Source organism: Dreissena polymorpha, chromosome 3 (assembly GCF_020536995.1).
Source record: "Dreissena polymorpha isolate Duluth1 chromosome 3, UMN_Dpol_1.0, whole genome shotgun sequence".
Classification (NCBI taxonomy): Eukaryota; Metazoa; Mollusca; class Bivalvia; order Myida; family Dreissenidae; genus Dreissena; species Dreissena polymorpha.
This window is the reverse complement of record NC_068357.1, coordinates 81,970,842-81,994,154: the sequence shown is the minus strand read 5'-3', so window position 1 is coordinate 81,994,154 and position 23,313 is coordinate 81,970,842. Positions and strand designations below refer to the sequence as shown.

At 34.3% G+C, this 23,313-nt stretch overlaps 1 protein-coding gene across 5 annotated transcripts; it reads right to left on the bottom strand.

Moving 5' to 3' along the window:
• Nucleotides 1–720: 720 nt before the first annotated feature.
• On the bottom strand, nucleotides 721–18,423 carry LOC127874991 (uncharacterized). 5 transcript variants are annotated; one of them, XM_052419715.1, is made up of 4 exons: nucleotides 17,046–18,423; nucleotides 16,531–16,599; nucleotides 16,098–16,187; nucleotides 721–1,359 (listed from the first exon to the last, which is right to left on the bottom strand). In XM_052419715.1, the coding sequence occupies exons 1-4, from the start codon at nucleotides 18,063–18,065 to the stop codon at nucleotides 1,312–1,314; spliced, it is 1,227 nt and encodes a 408-aa protein (XP_052275675.1). In that variant the 5' UTR covers nucleotides 18,066–18,423; the 3' UTR covers nucleotides 721–1,311. The 5 variants fall into 5 exon arrangements, with proteins under 5 accessions (XP_052275675.1, XP_052275676.1, XP_052275673.1 ...); XM_052419716.1 differs by lacking the exons at nucleotides 16,098–16,187; nucleotides 16,531–16,599 and adding exons at nucleotides 1,780–1,869; nucleotides 2,297–2,365; XM_052419714.1 differs by lacking the exon at nucleotides 721–1,359 and adding an exon at nucleotides 14,299–15,683.
• Between the last annotated feature and the right edge of the window lie 4,890 nt (nucleotides 18,424–23,313).

The following is a 23,313-nucleotide window of genomic DNA, read 5'->3' as shown; positions in this document are numbered from 1 at the left end:
ACTACGTAAGGTCCTCTGCTGTCTCTTTCGGTTACAGTTCATCGTTTTAAATATGGATTTTGTTCGTGTAAATCTGTATTATAAAAACTAATTCACGTAGCATAATCGCATGATTCCAAGTTACAGCTGCGGTCTGCTTGATATTACATGATGCGCTTGAACTGCGGTAATTCAGGCTGTAAGCCAGTTAGCCGTACAAGGCTAACAAGTCCGCAAGGAGGAATTTTTAGTTTTCAGATTGATCGAAATTTCCAGACCATGTACTTTACAAGTTCCTGAAAGGATAACTTAAGAATCAATAACGTGTTGATGCAATTGCCATTAAGGAATATGAACTGGCGGACATTCCCTTCCATGAGTAGTTCCGTATAATATTGCAGATGAACCATTTTAATTGGACATGGACACGATTTGACTTAATGTAGACAGTCTTGAGTAGTGTTGAATATTACACATAAGTTGTACATACATTTAATTAATTAGAGACGATGCCAGCGTATGTCATTGACACAAACACAGTACGGAAGGAAGTTAACCCATCTCTGAAGTTTAAATATTTGAAGCAATAATGGAAATCATAATAGAAAAAATGATGTTGTCCATGTGTATTGTTCAATCAAGACACAAACAAAGCGAAGCGTTTATTTATTTTAATTTCAAACAATTGAACAACAACAAGAAATTATTCATAGTAGTTATATGAATCGCTTAATCCCACCCTACACTGATAGTATTCTAGTGAAACAAAAGGGCAACGACTTAAAAAAACATTTAACAAATTAATTTATTGTGTTAATAAATAATTGCATATGATACTGGACACTTATGTCTTTGACAATCATTAAAAATATCATTTATCAATATTGCTAAATCCACGAAAGACAACGTCAAATATAGGTTTTGTGTATGAACGTTAGATAACAATGACGATGTCCGGATGTGTGAATAAATATACCGTAAGAATGATATACTTTCTCATCTTGACAATATATACTGTAAACTAAAAAAATATTTTGTTGTCATATACCTATGTAGACACACTATACATCACAAAGTCATTTGATACACATTATAAATTAAGTTACGATCAATAGAATCACTGTTTGTATGTTCGAAAAGACCAGCATACAATTATTTATTTTTTAACCTACGAGTAATAATTTTACCAAGGTTTCCCCTTTAAAATTGCTGTCGCGAATGTTAGTATCACATTATTGTGTAAACTAAATAGTAAGCAAATGGCTTCATCGTTGTAGAAGCATGCCTTTTCCGTCATACGAGGGGTGCACTTGTTAACGTTCGATGCAAATCTCACAGCGTGTAGAGAACTGCCAAATAAGTCAGGAATACCCCTGCAAGCTGACATTGAAACAAGTTTGCAAGTGTTTGGAAGTTTATTAGTTTAATCGATAACAATGTACCCGTTGTTATATATATAATGTTTTACATGATTTGGGTGTTTTATTATAAGATAAACTGTAGGAAAATTACTTAAAGGCATCACATTCGGGCAACTTTTCGCTAGCTTTTTGTTAACTTAAAAAAATAACCTTATTGAATTCAACTTAATAATGATCGAGTATGTTTAGTAAATAGTAAATTGCAATTCTAGAATTGAAATTTCCTATGCATACAATAATCAAATTATTTCGGGATTGACCTACAATTTCCTGCGACAATAAGTTACGGCATTCTAAAATTTAAACTTGAGATATGCCATACAAAATAGCATATGCCAAGGACCACTGTGAATCTTTCAGTATTGTTGCATCCACTGACCGTGAGTATGAACTCCTTGGTGATGGTAAGAAGGCCACTAGTGGTGAATCCGATCTGGGTTCCCGTCAGCCTTGACAGGAACAGGTTCAACTGAGTATTGAAAAACGGCTTGACAGGTATAAAACATTTAGGAAATGACACAAAAAGTCAGGGTAAAAAAAACTGAGTATTGAAAAAGTAAAGAAAACACTTCGGAAATGACACAAAAAGTCAGGCTAAAAAACAATCACTGTTGTATAGAAAGATAAATACATACATGTAATTAATTGTATGGATAGCAGATGATTCACAGTTACAGAAGTATGAATGTTTACGTAATTTATTGTAGAGATAGCTGATGATGTGCAATTATATTATTCGCAGTTATATAACATGACTTAATTGATACATTTTGATCGTCGTCATTTGTAAAAGACCTAATAAGATGTAAGTGGTTATTTGCACATTAAAGGCTAATCCATTCAAAATTGGATAATTACGGTAGAACGAGAACATCTCTGTCCTAATGAACATTTACCTGCGCCAGTTTCGCCACTGATATGTCCTGAACGTTTATGTTGTATATGCAGTCAAGTGGTCCATGGGCCTAAAACACACACAATATAATGTTTTCATATTATCATAATACTCGTTTCGTACCATTCTTAAGTACGAATGTAAAGTTGATAACGGAAAGGACTGGCACGAATATAATTAAACATTATACTGGAACAATAGTTACATTGTCATTGAACATCACAAAGATTTCGTTTAATTAAAATAATATCTAAGTTTAAAATGAAATATTTGTAGGATAGGTCACTCTGTGTTACTATATGTGTCTATGTCTCTGTACTAGTGTTTATGTCCCTTGTCTTGTATGTGTCCATTTTCTTCTCTTGTGAGATTCAGTTCCTTGTCCTGTGTGCGTCCAACCATGTACCATGATGTCATATATGTCCAATGAGAATGAGAGAATTCAAAGAAACAAGATTTTTATCGGTCAGTTCCATAACCCTTTGTCGAATTCAGAGAAATTTACTGACCATGCTTTCTTTCGCTCTCTAGCTGTCGCAAGACAAACTTGTATTGCAACTGTGATTATATTCTACCAACCTGGTGAGTTTGAAGTTATTTGTATTTTCATTTATTTACTTGTCTGCAATGAAAATAAATTTAATTATTTTGAAATATTGTACGAAGTTATTTGTATTTGCATTTATTTACTTGTCTGCAATAAAAATGAATTTAATTATTTTGAAATAATGTATGTATGTTGGGAAGGTTGTGAAATGTGTTAATTGTGTTATTGTGTGTGTGTTTTAGGTTTCTTTGTTCTGTTATATGTATTAATACATATATACGAGAATTCCGATATACATTCGGACAGTCACATAAATATCAAACCTTGGGCGGCGTCTCTAGTTATTTGAACCCCTACCCAATACATATTTCACTAATAATTATGTTATTATTTGACTGCTTGGTGCCGAACATAATTGCATTTAGTTATTAAGTCATTACAAAGGTGAAAACCGACTAATTCTTTAATAATATTATTGTCCGTTTTAATCCATATATTTCATGGAGAAAAACTCCTTATTAATTTCAACATGACCATTATCTAATGCAATCTAACAACTGTCTATAATTTCAAAGACAACTCATAAATAAAATAAAAAAAGACTTACCGCTTCATGTGTGAAGGCGGCAAATGTTGAAGCGAAAGAAATTATTGCCAGGGAGGCTAGAAACCAGAACATGAACAAAATCAGTGTGAACGTGTCCATGCTGGTTTTCATGATCTGGTAGAGAGAAAATACACCGAGTCCCGTCCCAAACCCAATGTCGGCGGCGTAAAACCAGCTCAGGTCTTTGTCGAGTTCGGCCACCAGTTTGGAGAGCCTTAAGTGTAATAATCGAAGTCTCTGGAAATTGTTTGGCACTGTGCTACCCACTGGAGTAGATTTCATGTTGCAATTTTTCCGTAAATATCTCGAAAAGTAAGGTCAGTTTTCTTGAAAGAACAATTGCGTATGCCTGTGGGATAATCCAGAGCGAGGAAGTCATTACTGCTATTACAATGAATCCAATTTTTGTTCCAATGCTGTTTTGCAATGGAAAGTAATGAATCGATGCGAGGTCAGGGTACATTTCAACCTGTACCGCAAGACCAACTACATTGATAACTATAACGACAGATGCTACAGTCACTGCCCATTGTGTTCTGCTTTGTATCATACTAATTGGGCATCGTAGTCCTAGTGCCTTACTTTCCCGCACTATGTCCTCCTCCCAAGTTTTAAAGCATTTTTCAAGGTTACCAAATTTTCTGCTTGTCGTTTTTAAACACGCGAAAAATAATAAAAGCAGACTCACGTGCCATAGAAACACAAGGATAGCAAACAGTTTATTATCAGAAGGAGCATAATGTATGGACACTCCTTGTTTGATGCACATAAGCAATATAATCACAAAATACACAAATCTGTATATCGAAGACAGCACGTTCTTGGCGTTGCAACTGTGGCCATGGACGATATACATTATATCACTGAAGTTATAGCAACCACACAGAGCCATAGCAACCAGAAGTGGTCTAATGAGCTTCTTAGCTTTGATGTTTGTGCAGAATCATTACCCCATGCTTCTACAACCTCAGGCTTGACCTTCATTTCTTCAATGTATGTATTAAGCGTGTCTTGCGACATAGTGTCCAGGTTTCTTGCCGGTTCAGCGCATCTATTTCACAGCCTTTCGACGATTTATTTCCAATTTTGTTTAAATATATTTACAGTGAAACGTTCTAGTCTAATGATTATATTATATAGTACAGTTTAGTTATTTACATCTTAAAATATAGTTTCACAATCGAATTTTCAATATCACATATAGTATTTCGACAAAGCATTAACGCGTTTGCAACCGTCCACTAACTGTATACTAAGTGTGAATGAAGAACAAATCCTCTCTGATATTCCAATATCCCACTGTACGTTAACTGAACAAAAATCCAATTCAAACTTCGATATTGCGTATGATCGTCATGCAATCACATTTCTGAATGGAGACAATATTGACTAGTCAACTGAACTCGCAAAATACACTCGTTGAACGTGTAATCCTACACCAAACAAGAACAAATAACACTAATGAGCAAACTTATTAGCTGTTACATAAATTTTACATACTTAAGTGTTTATTTTCAAACGTTTTAGGCTCTACGTTTTATGTTTGCATACTCTACTCCGTATATTTTACATTCTACATTTATGAAATTCTATCCGCGAGTGACATATCAGAAAAGAAATGAATAGTTTTATTCTTGTTAAGCAAAAGCTATATGAAAATTATTGACATACTTGCACTCTTGATGGCAATTAGGTTATACGACTTAATCTTAATGATTTCTGTTCTACTCCGGGCGAAGCTATCTTTTGTTCTTAAATTATTTTATTGTTATTTCAAGTCAATACCGATGTTGACGTCTATCAATTGAAATGCATTTAATGACAATATAAAAACAAGTTAAATCTGGGAACAATTTAATTATAGATCAACAAAATTATGTCAAAATAGGAGAAACGTTCATTTAGGGTACATTATGCACAGTGGCATTGAAAATTAATATATTGCCTCGTTAAAAATACGTATGTATTCTAAACGTGTTTTACTTGTGCATTGATTAACATTTTGGTGCAATATAAATAGTTGTATTATTATTATTTATTTTTTTTGTATTATTATTATTACTACTATTACTGTTATTATTGTCGATTTATTATTTTAAAAATACGATTACTTTTAACGTATTATGTGATTAGTTTATGTTGCTATTAAGAAAAATGTAGCAAAAAACTACTTTCGTAAATAACGGACTTGAGTGACAGCATCAAATCAATTGAAAGACCAAGCCAACGCCAATTAAGTTGTCAATACCCATTAAGTTGTTTAAACTGCGTTGTTTGCACGATTAAAAAAAAACACATCCATTGACAGTGTATCAGAATACTCTACATCAGTATAGTGGATAGCTATTAAATAACGCCTATAGTTATACATTCAAACATTCAAGCTTTAACGAAAGAGAAAAGTTTGATTAATTGGAGCTGAGCTCCATTAGGCATGCATGGCAACGAACGTCAGCACATTTACGATTACTATGTATTGTGTCAAGTTACCACGCTATTAGATTGACTCCATTTATTTGTGTTTCATGATATTAATTGCCGATCCTATCTTACTCCCATTGGGCATTTATACATTCAGCTATATGGTGTTTACTTTAACAAGTTTAAGTATTCGGCTTCAACTTAAAAGATATATTTGAACATTTGATTAAGAGGGCCTCGTTAACCAGGGTTACAAAAGTGTTAACGGCAAACGAAAGAAACAATTAATAAACACTCTCAGAAATAACATACCATTGTTTTTTTAAATCACCGACATCTATTCAATGCTAAAATAATGCTCATGTTTGGTGCAGATATTGTTAAAAAATAAATGACAGTAGCTATGATATAGATAAAGCGGACATAAAACGGTCTGCAATGTCATGGGCTACATGTATATCGGAAATTTAATGTAAAGTTTTTCACATAATAATATTTTAACTAGGATATGTATATATAACTGCGAAAAAACGATATAAAGTGTGTTCTATATTTTACAATTGATTAAGCTAGTCTCAAATCGTATCAAATGTACCGAATATAGAATGTTACGTGCTGAGGTCCTTTGAGACTTAATGGTATAAAAAAACTATTCGATGATTCCATTACATAAATAATCTCTCCCCAGACACAGAGAGATGAGCAAGATCGATAAAAATAATTATTTATTTTGTTTCCACACGGGAATGTTATTTCTAAGTGCTTAAATTATAGATCAATAGGCTTTTAGTTGAACCAACAATTCGTTAATTACAATCAGTCGTCGGGACCATTACGAAATACAATCTTCCATCAAATTCATATGTTGAACGTTTTTGATTTAAATTGGATTTAATACTGATTTGTGGCTCGGTATGTAATAACATAAAATATAAAAATGAAAACGTCAATGATAAACTGAAAAAGATAAAAGCCTGCCAAATTATTTAAAAGGCAAATATTTAGAACACACAATTCAGGTGCAACGATGCCAATTGAACTAATGGAAATCAACAACAGGATAAATCAAACAGCACGTGACGATGAAGAATTATGGGAATGAAGTGGATGAAACTGGCCCAGACCAAGGTGACACTATAGATATCAAACAAACTTGTTTGAATAAAATACTCTAGCCGATGAAAGCATCCGGATGCTATTATGCTGGGCACGGGTCAGGGAAAATAAAAACTCGGCCATCTCTTTACAAAATCCGTTTGCTTTACAGAATCTGTATCTTTACACTCTTGTTTATTAACCTGGCCACGAAAATTGCTTACATTAATTTATATAATGCCTGAACAAATGAAGTACATCGTTATTGATACAGCTGAGGTTTCCAGGGGCATTTGTAACTTTCTGTTTTGCAAGAAGGCCAATAGCTCAAGATATGAGTCAGTCATTAAGCTTTGCCGCGCGCTTGAAACCTCGACAACGACTTTGCCTATCTTAACGGCAATATGTTCATGTTCGTGTTCATGTTCGTGTAGAACGTTGGGCAAGGTCTGTTAAATTGCCTACATTCTGATCACAGGACATCACGATGCGGTCAGCATTGTTGTAAAGTTGTACCGGATCGCAGTGACGTTCGGTCTTCACGGATTAATGTGCGTGTTTGCAACAAGAGTTAATGAATCGGTAAGATATATGCTTATATGAGTCCGAAATAAGAACAGTAAGAACCGATATTATTGTAATTATTGATTAGTATATTTTCAAACAGAACTGCATTATCGAAGTCGTCTTATTCCCGAGCTTGAAGTGAGATGAAGTTATACAAACCATGTATATTGTATACTTATTTTATTTGTTGTGGTTTTACGAGTGGTAAAGCTATGTCTTCGGGGTTATTTTCATAGGATGATGCTTATTATCATATATTAAAACGAAGAAATCTCTATATTCAGTTATTTCCACGTACTTTGCGAAATGCCTTACAGCGATATTGAATTGATACTACGTGATGGTATTTTACCAGGTGTGATGATTTAATGCACAATGTATTTATGTTATATTTCTGTAATTTACATGAACAAGCATTCTAGGGATATACAATAATGTCGCCGTTTAGTTTAGTTTGATAGGTATAGACTATAGACCGATACGTTTGCCTTTCACCGAGTCGCGTCAGTTGAAGCAATACATGTGTTGAACCTGTCAATCGTGTTAAGTGGGACAAATTGAGTTTAACAAACAATGTTTAATTTGTATTTATCGTTGAGTCTAACATTTAAGGTAGCTCGACCTAGAATTAATAAAAAGAATACATTAATTGTTTGTGTAGTTCGTACATTCGCTTAAGAACTCGCCACTTCGTTACTCTGACCAATGGCTTCAGAAGTATTTCGTTTCATTAAGTCTTAAAGTTTACTTGCAATGCATAAGTAAATTATCGGGTAATTAATGTTGTAAACAGTTAAACAAATTGTAAAACTGGCAATGGTAATATGCTAAACAAGATCACGATGCATGCTAAGTTCTCAATAGGGCGCCGATTTCAAAACAAATTAAAATGAATTGAAGTAAAAAAGTTTCGACTATTTCAGGCCCATGCACCATAAGGAACCATTTACGACATCAATGTACATGACATCACAGTTGAAACATTGGCATGGTAGGAGCATGGTAACGCATCCAAACTATCGCACTCTGTGAAAACCGGGCTTAAAGAATGTATTTCCCAGATCAGCATGCGCAGTCCACTCAAGCTAATCTCTGATGACATTTTACGCACATAAATCAAGCTGGGTTTTACCAAACTGTCAATACTATGGTTTGGTTTATTATCAATTTCATGTTTTTATGGGTATTGTACAATATAACGAATTCGAACTGACTTGATATCTTTTTAAAAAAAACTGGATGTGAACGTTCATTCAATGAAATCTAAGTTGACTTATGTAACTTTTTCTCATGGTAAATTGAAACATATTTCTTGTTCTCTGTTCAATGGGTAAAATTATAGCATTTGTTTGCAAAATAATGCATATCTCCTTTGTAAAATCATCCATATTCATCCAGGACAATAAGTAGCCCAGCGATAAATCATTAAATGGTTTTACAGTGCTTTATTATTATTTGTCTTGTACTAGCCAGACTAAATTACCATTACGATACAATCTGTTCGTTCCATTTAATATTGAAATTAACAAGTATAAATTGCTTTTAAAAACAACAATACTTAAGTATGATGGTTTAATTAGATTTTCTTATTGCATCTTCATCTGTAACCTTATAAACATCAGCAAAAAAAAACGTGTTACTTGAGCCTTTACGAGCTAGACACTAAGCATTAATAATCCTGAATTGAACAAGTGTTTGTTAGGTCAAAGCATCATCTTGGCTTTAGTATTGTCAATGCTTGCCTAATGCAACTTGATATAACAACTAACAGCTGGATTCAATTAAACAACAAAGCAAGAACATTTTATTTATTGTTAAATTTGGTTGGCCATCCAGTATCAACAATACTGTGTACGTTGATTGTACTTGACTTATCATTAAAATATTGTTTTTCAGATTGCGTGCGTGTTTCTCACATATTTTTTTTGTTCTCTACACGCTGTTAACATCTGCACTGTTGACTTTTGAATACAACATGCATGCATTTAAATAGCAATACATGATAAAAGGAATAAAGGAGGCAGCCATCACACTGTATCTTGGAACATATTGTTTCATATGCAATTGCTGTGTGGTCATTGCGGACCTTGCGTGCGTGTGTGTTTAGCTGGTCCTTCTGGGTCTGATACTGCATTATGTGAGAACCCGGAGTGCGTTCCTACCTAATAAACTTACTAGACTCACGACAGTTGGAACAAATGTTTATATAGCTGCAACTTCCAACTATTTTGTTTTTTATGAAAGGCATCTAATTGGTGTGGTATTGTGCTGTGAGGGGAAAATACAGTACCCGGAGGAAACCCCATTTGTCAAGGATGATGTCAATTTGTCCAGTATGATGCCCATTGGTCCAGTATGATGTTCATTTGTCCAGTATGTTGTCCATTTTTCCAGAATGATACGCATTTGTCCAGAATGATGTCCATTTGTCCAGTATGATGGTAAAATGTCCATTACGATGACCACTTACAAAGCTCAAAGCAGAAATGGGAATTGGACCAAGGTCGCCAAAGTGAGAAGCATGTGTACCAACCACTTGGCTTACAGGACAGCTATCATTGTGCATTTGTTATGTTTACTCTATTCCATTTAAGAAGATTTTCAGACATTCAAGACGACATCGTTGAATCTGATAGTCAATCATGAGACGAAACAAGGCATGCATGTTATTTTTAATTAAGTTATTGTATTATTTTATCATACTTTAACAATGTTTTAACAGAATAAATGAGTTCACCATGAACACTGTGAATTGTATAACCGATAGGATTCCCAAGTTTCATTGAATGTAAATGAAAAACTACATCGTAACAAAAGCCTTGCAGTAATGACTATTGATTGCACAATGTTTGCTAATGTATTATGCTAAGAATACAAGCTTTTTCACAAGATCTATACTGCAATTAATACCACAGACCCATTGATATTTGTGCAAAGCCCCTATCAACGGACAGAGATGAGGTAAAACTTTATAATCATTTCACTAGAGAATGATAAATTGATTACCCAGCAGTCCTATGAATTAATCCAAGAAGTTTTATACTAAGTATTGAAAGCTAAACCTGGAACTTTCGTCCGTGTACTACGGACTTCATCAGGAGAATTATTTCTACTATTGTGAAACGTTAACACCGCTTATTGTCGGGGTGAGCGATGTAAACGCACTGTCCAAAATGTGCGAGAGTTGGTAGCGGCACCTGTCCTTATTTAGCGCCAACTCTCCCACACCTCGGACAGTACGTTAACGTCGCTGATGCTTAAAAGCCAAAATAAATACTAATAGAAGATCAAACGAAAAAGTGAGTTTAACAAAGAATAAATGATCTGCAAACAGAACACAAATTTAATCTACCTGCATAAAATTCAAAACATGACTAACCAAGAGACACAAATCTCTTTACGAGAATGAGACAAGATCCTCATGTGTTTGTTTTACTTGGAAATTCCTCATGTAATTATTACAGAAAACATGAGCATTTACTAATTATTTAAGATGTGTTGCAGTTTTTTTATTTGTTATTATCTTCAAAGTCGCTTACCTGAGATGCAAAGGAACCTGTTCTTTGAAGCAAAGATGTCATTAGAACAAATGTTCTGATCAAAGTTCATGATGAGTGAACAATAAATGAAAATTTTAGAGTGCTAACAAGGTGTTACTATAGCCATATAAGGATATATTCCCCGCCCCGTTGCGGCCATGTTTTTCAACAGACCGGAACCATTTACGAACACATCCAAGAAATTATTATAACAAATCTTCTGACCATGTTTCATGGAGATAGCACAATACATGTGGCCTCTGGAGTGTTAACAAGGTTTTAACATAGCAATAAAGGGCCGTATAAGGAAAAAGGCCCGCCCCCCCCCCGGTGGCCATGTTTTTCAACCAACCTGAACAATTTTCGATCACGTCTGAGATATCTTTGAGACGAATCTTCTGACTACGGTTCATGAAGATCGGAAATAAATGTGGCCTCTAGAGTGTTAACAAGGTTTTAGTATAGCCATATTTAGCCATATAAGGAAAAATGCCCCGCCACCTGGTGGCCATGTTTTTCAAGCAAGCGGCTCCATTTTCCAACTCGAAAGATACTCAATAGATATCTAATAGCCGAATCAACAGTTCAGATATTCAAGAAATCGCATAGCGGCTATGGTCCCGTTGTTGTTGTGGATTTTAACATTTTTACACAGCCAACACCAGATGGACGATGAGTCCATATCTTGTTCAGACGAATGTTACCAGTGATGATGATCATTGCGTTCGGGTTCGCCGCATGGAAATTTCCAAGCATAGCCATTTTGGCCATTGTACTAACTGTTCAGTTGTTTTGCGTTTTACACGTACAAATGTAGTACAGATGTTTTCGCTGTTTCTTCTCGTGTTGCTATATCCCTAAATGGCGGTATCGCTGGGCGAATGGATCGCGTGCCAAACGCGGCTGTGCATACGGCGGTATTGGCGTAACCAGAGATTTTCTTCTTAATAATCAATAACTGTACTCCTTTATGAAAGAGTATTCGGTTTACGGTATACGGTACTTTGTGTCAATTGTTGTGCACTTCTTTTCCTATATTTCACCGTAAAACTGCTTCTTGCATTTTTTATACTGTATGGAAACTTTTTTCCAATTACATTAATTTTGAAGAGTCTTAATATTCACACAATTTGCTGCCAGTAATTCGTGCGTTTCAAAATTCGGGAAAATGTAATATTTTTCATGGAAAAAACATATTGTTGTATTTTCTAATGCAATGTATTGACTAATATATAGACATCTAAATTTATTTTTTAAAGTAAAACACTGTTAATTTTTTATTGATACTTTAAGCCATGCAAATCTACAGTGCAAAAAAAACGACAACTAGACATGCATTTATAATTATTGGACAGGACATATGAAGATTCTCAAACACGAGCTTTACTGAAATTGCACATTGAAAATATATTTACAGTATTGTATAGATTCGTGTATACGAATTGTTTAACGGATGGCGAAATACATACTTTTCATCCCGATTAATCTGTATTTATATATAAATTTGTTTAGACCTCGACGTCCTGATGTACTGATTTGGAGTTCGCTTGAATGTATTTTTCTAAATAAATGTTTTTTGTTACAATGTAAGATCGTTTATGTTTCAATTTCTGACATATTAAACTGCCATATTAACTTCCGACGGATATGCTGAAAGAAATCGTAAAGGTGAATGAAATAATATAACGTGCTCGCACGTTGTACGCAAATGTATATTGAGGTCGGTTATTATTGTTGTGTATTGCAAATACAACGTGGAGGCTGACATCTTTATTGTGACTTAACTGTATGTTAAAACACACTAAATACATAAAATATGTTACAATTATTGCACAAGTTTAGCTTATTGTTGTAACGGGTAAATAGTGACATACTATCTGTTTAATGATCGCATACGTTTTATTTCATATGTTATGTAGTTTTTGCTGTTGATAAAAACCTTTCGTTTACACTTACGTTTAGATTATTAATATACTTTCAAAGCATATAAAAATAAATCAAAACGAAAAATGCTTTTTTTAACCGAAGTTATAAAACTGTATCATTAACACCCAACCCGGTCAATGTGAAATGATCGACTGGTCATTTACTGATACACTCCACTCATTCACCGCGAAGCATGAAACCATGTATGGCATATTCGTTGCACTGTTACCTCCCCTTAAAGGGTTTATCACTGCATTCACAATAGAAGCCTTTCAAAGTGTCAAGGCCTCCTAATTAGTTACATATTCTGATTTTACTCAAATCAGTGATATTTTCTAGGGTCTGACAAAGCTATGCTCGGACCCCTTCTTGATTGAACCGAGGTTTGTATAGTAGAGCGGCGATTAGGGTCATGGTATTTCGCGCTTTATTGTAAAACTGCCCTTTAAATTTGTACCATAAATCTCATTTAACTGTGATATTTTTATTAATACTTTTAATTTGCTACTTTCCTTGCTAGTATGCCAGGATTGTTTTTATGTTTACCATGTATTACATTCAATAAAATTTAGATGTAGTATATACGTGTCTTATTTTATATGACTACATTCAACCCGGCGTTTCATCGTATCCTAGACGACATCGCGTCCTAGACGAAAGTATTCATCATCGATACCTACCGGTTCGTGCCTGCCATGTGATAATCTTGATTTTTTACTGGAAGATTTAATTATAAAACACACTTTGTGTCTGCAAGGTAAACATGCATTTTTTCTAACATATCAATTCTCATTTGTGCTGCCTAACATAGAGGCATTTCCGAAATTTAATATGAATTAATTGTCAAAGATGACACGTATTCAAAATAAATTGGCTCATAATGACTTAACATTTACAGTATCATTCCTCTTTTTCAAAATCACGAAACTTTTGACAGTTGCGCTGTCTATTTGACAGTGCTAACTATTGTTTAAAGAAATTGTCACAAAAAGAAATTCTTTGGAAATACATAATTGTGATGCACTTCATGATGCATGTTTTGTACAAATTTTTATACTTTATTATTATTGCAATTGTATCATGCTTTTATTTTTCCATCAGATTAAACAATCTTATGTATAAATAGCTGATCAAGCAATAATATTTCATGAGACACACGGCAGTTGGTTCGAATTTAGAATTATAGATGCAATGTCTGGCTACTCTTGCCGAGGTAAGACGTGCGTGTACCAACTACTTCTTACGGACGTATAAAACAGTGACTGTAAATAATAAAGGTAAATATTTTAAGGAGCATAAACATGTCAATATTATTGTTGGTACCAAGTAAGATCCCCTGTTGTCTTTTAAGTTAACAATTACATTCATCGTTTTAAATATTGATGTTGTTCGTGTATTTCTGTATTATGAAAAATAATTTACGTAGTATAATCGGATGATTCCGAGTTACAGCTGCGGTCAGCTTGATCTTACATGGTGCGATTGAACTGCGGTCATTCAGGCTGTAAGCCAGTTAGCCATACAAGGCTTACAAAGTCCTTAAGAAGGATTTGTTTCAGGTTAATCAAATGTACCGGACCATGAACTTTACAAACCACAGAAAGGATAACTTAAAAATCAAGAACGTGTTGATGCAATTGTCATTAAGCAGCGTGAATGGATTTTCTGACATTCCCTTCCATAAGTAGTTCCGTACAATATTGCAAATGAACCCATTTAATAGGGCATGGTCACGATTTTAATGCTAAAATTCTTGAGTGCTGTTGAATATTATACATAAGTTGTTGATACATTTCATAAATGTAGAGACAATACCAGCGTATGTCATGGACAAAAACATAGTACGGAAGGATGTTTGCCTATCTTTGAAGTTTCATAATTTGAAGCAAAAAGGGAAAATTGAATTTGAAAATATGGATGACTTTCTATATATATTGTTGCAAAAAAGACACATACAAAGCAAAGCGTTTATTTATTTTAAATTCAAACAATTGGGACGCAACGAGAAATTATTCATATTAGTTATACGAATTGCTCAATGTTCACCCCTTCAACCCTTCGCTGATAGAATGCTAGTGAAACAACAGGGCCACGACTAAAAAACATTAAAAATGCATTTATTGTGTTGATTACCATTTGCATTTGACAATGTACACTTATGCACTTGAAAATCCGTGATTTTCGTGGTAAATCCACGAAGCACAACGTTAAATATAGGTTTCGTGTATGCTTGTTATATAGCTATGAAGATGTCCAAATGTGTAAATGAATAAACCGTAAGAAGGATATGCTTTTTCATCTAAACAATATATACTGAAAACTAAAACACTGTTTTGTTGTTATATACCTATGTAGACACACTATACATCACAACGTCAATTGATAAACAAAATTAAAAATCATTTAATTAAGGTACGATCAATATAATCAATAATTCAATGTTCCAAAAGACCAGCTTACAATTTGTTTAACTTGCGCGAAAATAATTTCACCAAGGTTTCCCCTTCTAAATTGCTATCACGTATGCTATTATCGCATAATTGTGTAATCTAAATAGTAAGCAAATGGCTTCATAGTCGTAGAAGCATGTCAATTCCGTCATACGAGGGATGCACTAGTTTACGTTCGATGAAAAGTCTCACAGCGTGTAGAGAACTGCCAAATAAGTCAGGAATACCCCTGCAAGCTGACATAGAAACAAGTTGCAAGCATTTGCAAGTATAGTAGTGTAATCGATAACAATGTACCCGTTGTTATATATATAACGTTTTACATGATTTGGGTGTTTTATTATAAGATAAACTGTAGGACAATTACTTAAAAGCATCACTTTCGGACAAATGTTCGATAGCTTTTTGTTAACTTAAAAAATAACCTTATTGTTTTCAACTTAATAATGATCGAGTGTGTTAAGTAAATAGTAAATGGCAATTCTAGAATTGAAATTTCCTATACATACAATAATCAAATTATTATGGAATTGACCTATAATTTCCTGCGACAATAAGTTACGGCATTCTTATAATTAAACTTGTGATATACGATACAAAATATCATATGCAAAGGACCACTAACTTTCAGTATTGTTATATCCACTGACCGTGAGTATGAACTCCTTGGTGATGGTAAGAAGGCCACTAGTGGTGAATCCGATCTGGGTTCCCGTCAGCTTCGACAGGAACAGGTTCAACTGAGAATTGAAAAAATGCTTGACAGGTAGAAAATTTTTAGGAAATGACACAAAAGTAAGGGTAAAAAAAACATCACCGTTGAAAAGAAATATAAATGAATACAAATATAAGTGTATATATAGCAGATGATTTACAGTTACAGAAATATAAATGTATACGTTATTTATTGTAGAGATAGCTGATGATGATTAACACTTACATAAATTAATAAACATTTGGATGGCCGTCATTTGTAAAAGGCCTAACAAGATGTAAGTGGTTATTGGCACACTAAAGGCCAATGCATTCAAAATTGAATAATTACGGTAAAACAAGAACATCTCTGTCCTGTTGAATATTTACCTGCGCCAGTTTCTCCACAGATATGTCCTGAACGTTTATGTTGTATATGCAGTCAAGTGGTCCATGGGCCTAAAACTCACATTCACAATATAATGTTTTCATATTATTATAACACACATATAATACAATAACGAATGTAAGGTTCATAACGGATAGGACTTGCACACATGTATTTAACACTACACTGAAACAATCGTCAAGTTTTCATAGAACATCACAAATATTTCGTTTAATGAAATTAATATCTAGGTTTGAAGTGAAATGTTTCACTAAGAATAATTTTATTTTTGTTACTGCTTGGTGTCGAACCTAATTGCACTTAGTTTATTAAGTCATTACAAATGTGAAAACTGCCTTGATACTTAATATTATCGTTGTGTATTTTAATCTATACATTTCCATGAGAAAAATGCCCTCATTAATTTCAACTTGGCCATTTATCTAAGGAATTCTAACAATAATCTATGCTTTAAAAGACAACACATAATACAAAACATTAAAATAAAAAGTCTTACCGCTTCATGTGTGAATGCGGCAAATGTTGAAGCGAAACAAATTATTGCCAGGGAGGCTAGAAACCAGAACATGAACAAAATCAGGGTGAACGTATCCATGGTGGTTTTCATGATCTGATAGAGAGAAAATACGCCGAGTCCTGTCCCAAACCCTATGTCAGCGGCATAAAACCAACTAAGGTCTTTGTCAAGGTCTGAAACGAGTTTGGAGAGCTTCAAGTGTAATAATCGTAGTTTCTGGAAATTGTTTGGTACTGTGCACCTATCGGAGCAGATGTCCTGTTCCAGTTTTTCCGTAAATATCTCGAAAAGTAATGTGAGTATTCTGGAAAGAACCATCGCGTATGCCTGCGGGATAATCCAGAGCGCGGAAGCCATTACTGCTAGTACACTGAATCCAATTTTGGCCCCAATGCTGTTTTGCAACGGGAAGTAATGAATTGATGCAAGTTCGGGGTACATTTCAGCCTGTAGCGTAAGACCAGCTACATTCGTAACTATAACGACAGTTGCAACAGTAACTGCCCATTTCATTCTGCTTTTTATCACACTGATTGGACAACGTAGGCCAAGTTCTTTGCTTTCCCGCACAATGTCCTCCTCCCAAGTTTTAAAGCATTTTTCAAGGTTACCAAATTGTCTACTTGTCGTTTTTAAATACACGATGAATGATGAAAGCAGACTCAGAACCCATAGAAACGCCAGGACATTTAACAGTTTATTTTCAGATGAAGCGTAATGTAAGCAAACTCCGTATTTTATGCACATAATCAATATAATCACCAAATACACAAATCTGTATATCGAAGACAACGCGTTCTTGGCGTTGCAACTGTGGCCGTGGACGATATACATTATATCGCTGAAGTTATAGCACCCACACAGAGCCATAGCAATCAGAAGTGGTCGAATGAGCTTCTTAAGCTTGGATGTTTGTGCAGAATCATCACCCCATGCTTCTACAACCTCCGGCTTGACCTTCATTTCTTCAAAGTATGTAATAGGTGTGTCTTGTGACATTTTGTCCAGGCTTCTTGCTGGTCCAGCGCATGTATTTCACAGCCTTTCGACGATTAATTTCCAATTTTGTTGGCAAATATTTACAGACAAACGTTCTAGCCAAATGATTATATTATACAGTAAAGTTTAGTTAATTACATCTTAAAATATAGTTTCACAAAAGTATGTTCATTATCAGATATAGTATTTCGACACATCATTAACGCGTATGCAACCGTCCTCAGCTGTATACAAAGTGCAGATGAAGAACAAATCCTCTTTGATATTCCAATATCCCACTGTACGTAACAGAACAAAAATCCGATTCAAACTTCGATATTGCACATGATCGTCATGTAATTACATGTCTGAATGGAGACAATATTGACTAGTCAAACTGAACTCGCAAAATACACTCGTTGAACGTGTAATCCTACACCAAACAAGAACAAATAACACTAATGAGCAAACTAATGAGTGTTACTTAAATTTAACAAACATAAGTGTTTATTTTCAAACGTTTTAGGTTCTACATTTTATGTTTGCATGTTCTATTTCGTATATTCTACATTTATGAAATTCTATCCGCGAGTGACATATCAGAAAATAAATTGAATAGGTTAAATAGTTTTTGTTAAAGCAAAGGCTATATGAAAATTAATGACATACTTACAATCCCAAAGAGTATTGATTGTAGATAGGTTATTTGACTTTTAATCTAAATGATTTCTGTTCTACTCCGGGCGAAGCTATCTTTTTTTCTTAAACTATTTTATTGTTATTTCACTTGAATCCCGATGTTGAAGTCTATTAATTGAAATGCATTTAATATAAAGAAGTGAAACTCAATCTGCTGGAGCAGTATTGAATTCTCATTAAAACAATTAGTTGGTCGTTTATTTAAAGCAAGTGACCGATTGCACAAACAGTACAAAACAGCACAAAGCAGCACAATACAAACCAACATAAACACAAAATATGAATAAAGCTCAATTTTGAATAACAAGTTAAATCTGAAAACAACTTAAGTATAGATCAACAAAATTATGTCAAAATATGAGAAACGTTTATTTAGGGTACATTATGCACAGTGGCATTGAAAACAAAATGCCTCGTTATAAATACGTGTGTATTCTAAACGTGTTCTTCTTGATTAACTTTTTGGTGCAATAAGAAATAGTTTTATTATCATTATTATTATTATTATTGTTATTATTATTATTATTATTATTATTATTATTATTATTATTATTATTATTATTATTATTATTATCATCATTATTATTATTATTTATTATTAATTATTATTATTATCATTATTATCATTATTATTGATTTATTACTTACAAAATACGATTACTTTTAAGTATTAAGTGATTGATTTATGTTGCTATTAAGAAAAATGTAGCAAAAAATCTCTTTCGTAAATAACGGACTTAAGTGACAGCAACAAATCAATTGAAATACCAAGCGACGCCATATAACTTGTCCAACCCATCAAGTTGTTTAAACTGTGCTGTTTGCACGATGTAAAAACATCTATTGACAGTGTGTATTCAGAATACTCTTCATCAATGTAATGGATAGCTATATACGATAACGCCGATAATATACATTCAAACATTCCAGCATTAATGAAAGAGAAAAGTTTGATTAATTGGAGCTGAGCTCCATTAGGCATGAATGGCAACAAATGTCAGCACATTTACAATTACTACTAGTATTTATTATGTCAAGTTGCCACACTATTAGATGGGCTCCATTTTTTGTGTTTCATGATATTAATTGCCGATCCTATCTTACTCCCATTGGGCATTTATACATTCAGCTATATGGTGTTTGCTTCAACAAGTTAAAGTATTCGGCTTCAACTTGTTTTCATGAGAAGAAATCACTTATAAAAAGATATATTCGAACATCTGATTAAGAGGGCCTCGTTAACCAGGGAGAAAAAAGTGTTTAAGGCAAACGTAACAAACATGTAATTTCTCAGAGTTTTTATAAATCATCTTTTTTTAAATCACCGACATCTATTTAATGCTAAGATAATGCTCATGTTTTGTGCAGATACTGTAAAAAAATAATGACAGTAGCTAAATTATAAATAAAGCGGAAATAAAACGGTTTGAAATGTCATGGGCCACATGCATATCGGAAATTTAAAGTAAAGTTTTTCACAAAATAATATTGTAACTATGTATATATTACTGCGAAAAAAGGATATAACGTGTGTTTTATATTTTAAAATTAATTAAAGCCGTCTAGAGAAGTAGTCTCGAATCGTAACAAATAGACCGAATATAGAATGTTACGTGCTAAGGTCCTTTGAGACTTTATGGTATACAAAACTATTCGATGATGCCATTACATAATTAATCTTTCCCCAGACACAGGAGGATGAGCAGATCGATAAGAATAATAATTTATTTTGTTTTTACACGGGAATGTTATTTCTAAGTGCTTAAAGTATTAATCAATAGGCTTTTAGTTGAACCAACAATGCGTTAATTTCAATCAGTTTTCGGGACCATTACGAAATACAATTTTTCATCAAATGCATATGTTGAACGTTTTTGATTTAAATTTGATTTTTATATTGATTTGTGGCTCGGTCTGTAATAACATAAAATATAACAAGAGCACCGCATAACGGGTGCCACGCTCGGCTGCGAAAGCTTGTCAGAAATTATTTATTTTTTTAGAGGTCACAGTGACCTTGACCTTTGACCTAGTGACCCAAAATGGGTTTGGCGTGTAGAACTCAACAAGGTGCATCTACATATGAAGTTTCAAAGTTGTAGGTGGAAGCATTTTGATTTTAGAGGAAATGTTAAGGTTTTTGTTAAAGTTTTATATTAGAGGTCACCGTGACCTTGACCTTTGACTTAGTGACCCAAAAATGGGTGTGACTTGTAGAACTCATCAAGGTGCAACTACATATGAAGTTTCAAAGTTGTAGGTGGAAGCACTTTGATTTTAGAGCCTATGTTAAAGTTTGATATTAGAGGTCACCGTGACCTTGACCTTTGACATAGTGACCCAAAAATGGGTGTGGCGTGTAGAAATCATCAAGGTACATCTACATATAAAGATTCAACGTTGTAGGTGGAAGCACTTTGATTTTAGAGCCAATGTTAAGGTTTTAGCACGACGCCTACGGCGGACGGCGGACGAGCTGGCTATGACAATAGCTCGGGTTTTCTCCGAAAACAGCCTGGCCAAAAATGAAAATGTAAATGATAAACTTAAAAAGATAAAAGCCTGCCACATTATTTAAAAGCAAATGTTAAGAATACACAGTTAAGGTGTAACGATACCAATTGAACTGAAGAAAATCAACAGCAGGATAAAACAAATAGCACGTGACGATGAAGAGCCATTTGAATGAAGTGGATGAAACTGACCCAGACCTAGGTGACAGTATAGATATCAAACAAACGTGTTTGAATGAAATACTCTGGCTGATGAAAGCATCCGGTTGTTATTATGTTGGGTAAGGGTCAGGGAAAATAACAACTCGGCCATTTCTTTACAAAATCAGTTTGCTTTACAGAATCTGTATCTTACACTATTGCTTACCTGGCCACGAAAATTGCTACATTCTTTTATATAATGCCTGAACAAATGAAGTACATCGGTATTGAAACAGCTTGGGTTTAAGGGGGCGTTTGTAACTGTCTGATTTGTAAGAAGGCCAATAGCTTAAGATACGGTTATCAAGAGAAAGCGTTCAAGTTGTTTAACGAGGATATTATGCCCTGTATGAGAAGGAACGGGATACTCTTCGATAGTCACCGCCCAGAAAGAAGAAATTCACCGTGTGCATAAGTGTCGAAGTAATGTGTTTGCACAATACGGTATTCTCTCTGTGTATTCTTTAGGTGAAATTGAAAGCCAACACTCGCCGCAGTTCCAAATGCTACCGCTTCCTCACAATCCAGGAACTGTCATCCTATAAACTTGTTGCGTGTTCTTTTTCTCGTTAGTATGCATTGTCGCGGTCTTCTACAATATAATAATCTCCGTGCTGATGAAATACAACTTTCAGATAGACCAAAAGTTCTTTGAACAGAAGACCTGCCAGCAGTCATGTCATATCCCGGAAGACATACAGGGCATCCATATTCTGCACCTGAAACTTTGCCGCGCGCTGGAAACCTTCGACAAGGACCTTGCCTATCAGTATGGAAATATGTCCGTGTGGAACGTTGGCCTAGGTCTGTTCATAGCCTACATTCTAATCACAGGACATCACGATGCTGTCAGCATGGTTGCAAAGTTGTAATGGATCGAAGTGACGTTCGGACTTCACGGATTAATGTGCGTGTTTGCATCAAGAGTCAATGAATCGGTAATATATATACTTATATGTGTCCGAAATAAGAACAGTTAGAACCACTATTGTCGTAGTAAGAGATAAGTATATTTTCAAACAGAACTGCAATCTCGAAGTCATGTTATTCCATAGCCTTAAGTGAGATGCAGTGATACAACCCATGTATACTGTACACTTGTTCGTTTTGTTTTGTTGTTTTCAGTGGTATAGCTATGTCTTCGGAGTTATTTTCATAGGAGTTCTTTTTATCATGTATTAAAACGAATGTTAAACTACTCGCGAAGCGATCTCCATATTCATTTATTTCCACGTACATTTGCGAAATTCCTTACAGTGATATTTCATTGATACTACGTGATGCTATTGTCTGTAGCATGGGGTATGATGAATTAATTTACAATGTATTAACGTTATCTTTCTGTATGTAACATTAACCCTTACAGTGCGGGAACCGAGTTGTGAAGGCCTTTGCAAACAGTTTGGATCCAGATGAGACGCCACAGAACGTGGCGTCTCATCTGGATCCAAACTGTTTGCTATTCTGATAGTATTCTTTGAAAAAAAAAAGAAGAAAATGCTAATTTTAGAAATTCAGCAGACGACATTTTAGCAAACGACAAATTTCCCAGCATGCAAAGGGTTAACAAGCATAATAGGAATATACAAACAAATTCGCGGTTTAGTTGAGTTCGATAAGTATAGACTATAGACTAATATGTTTGCCTTTTAAAGAGTCGCGTCAGTTGAAGCGACACATGTTTTGAACCTGTCCACCATGTTATGTGGGACAAACATGCTTGACCGCAAGCACACATTTTGATGCAAACTATGTTTAAAATGTATTCATCGTAAGGTTGATATTCACTTATAAGTAATTCGTCTTAACCAATCGGCATACACTATGAAATAAATATCTGTCTTAAATTTAAGGTA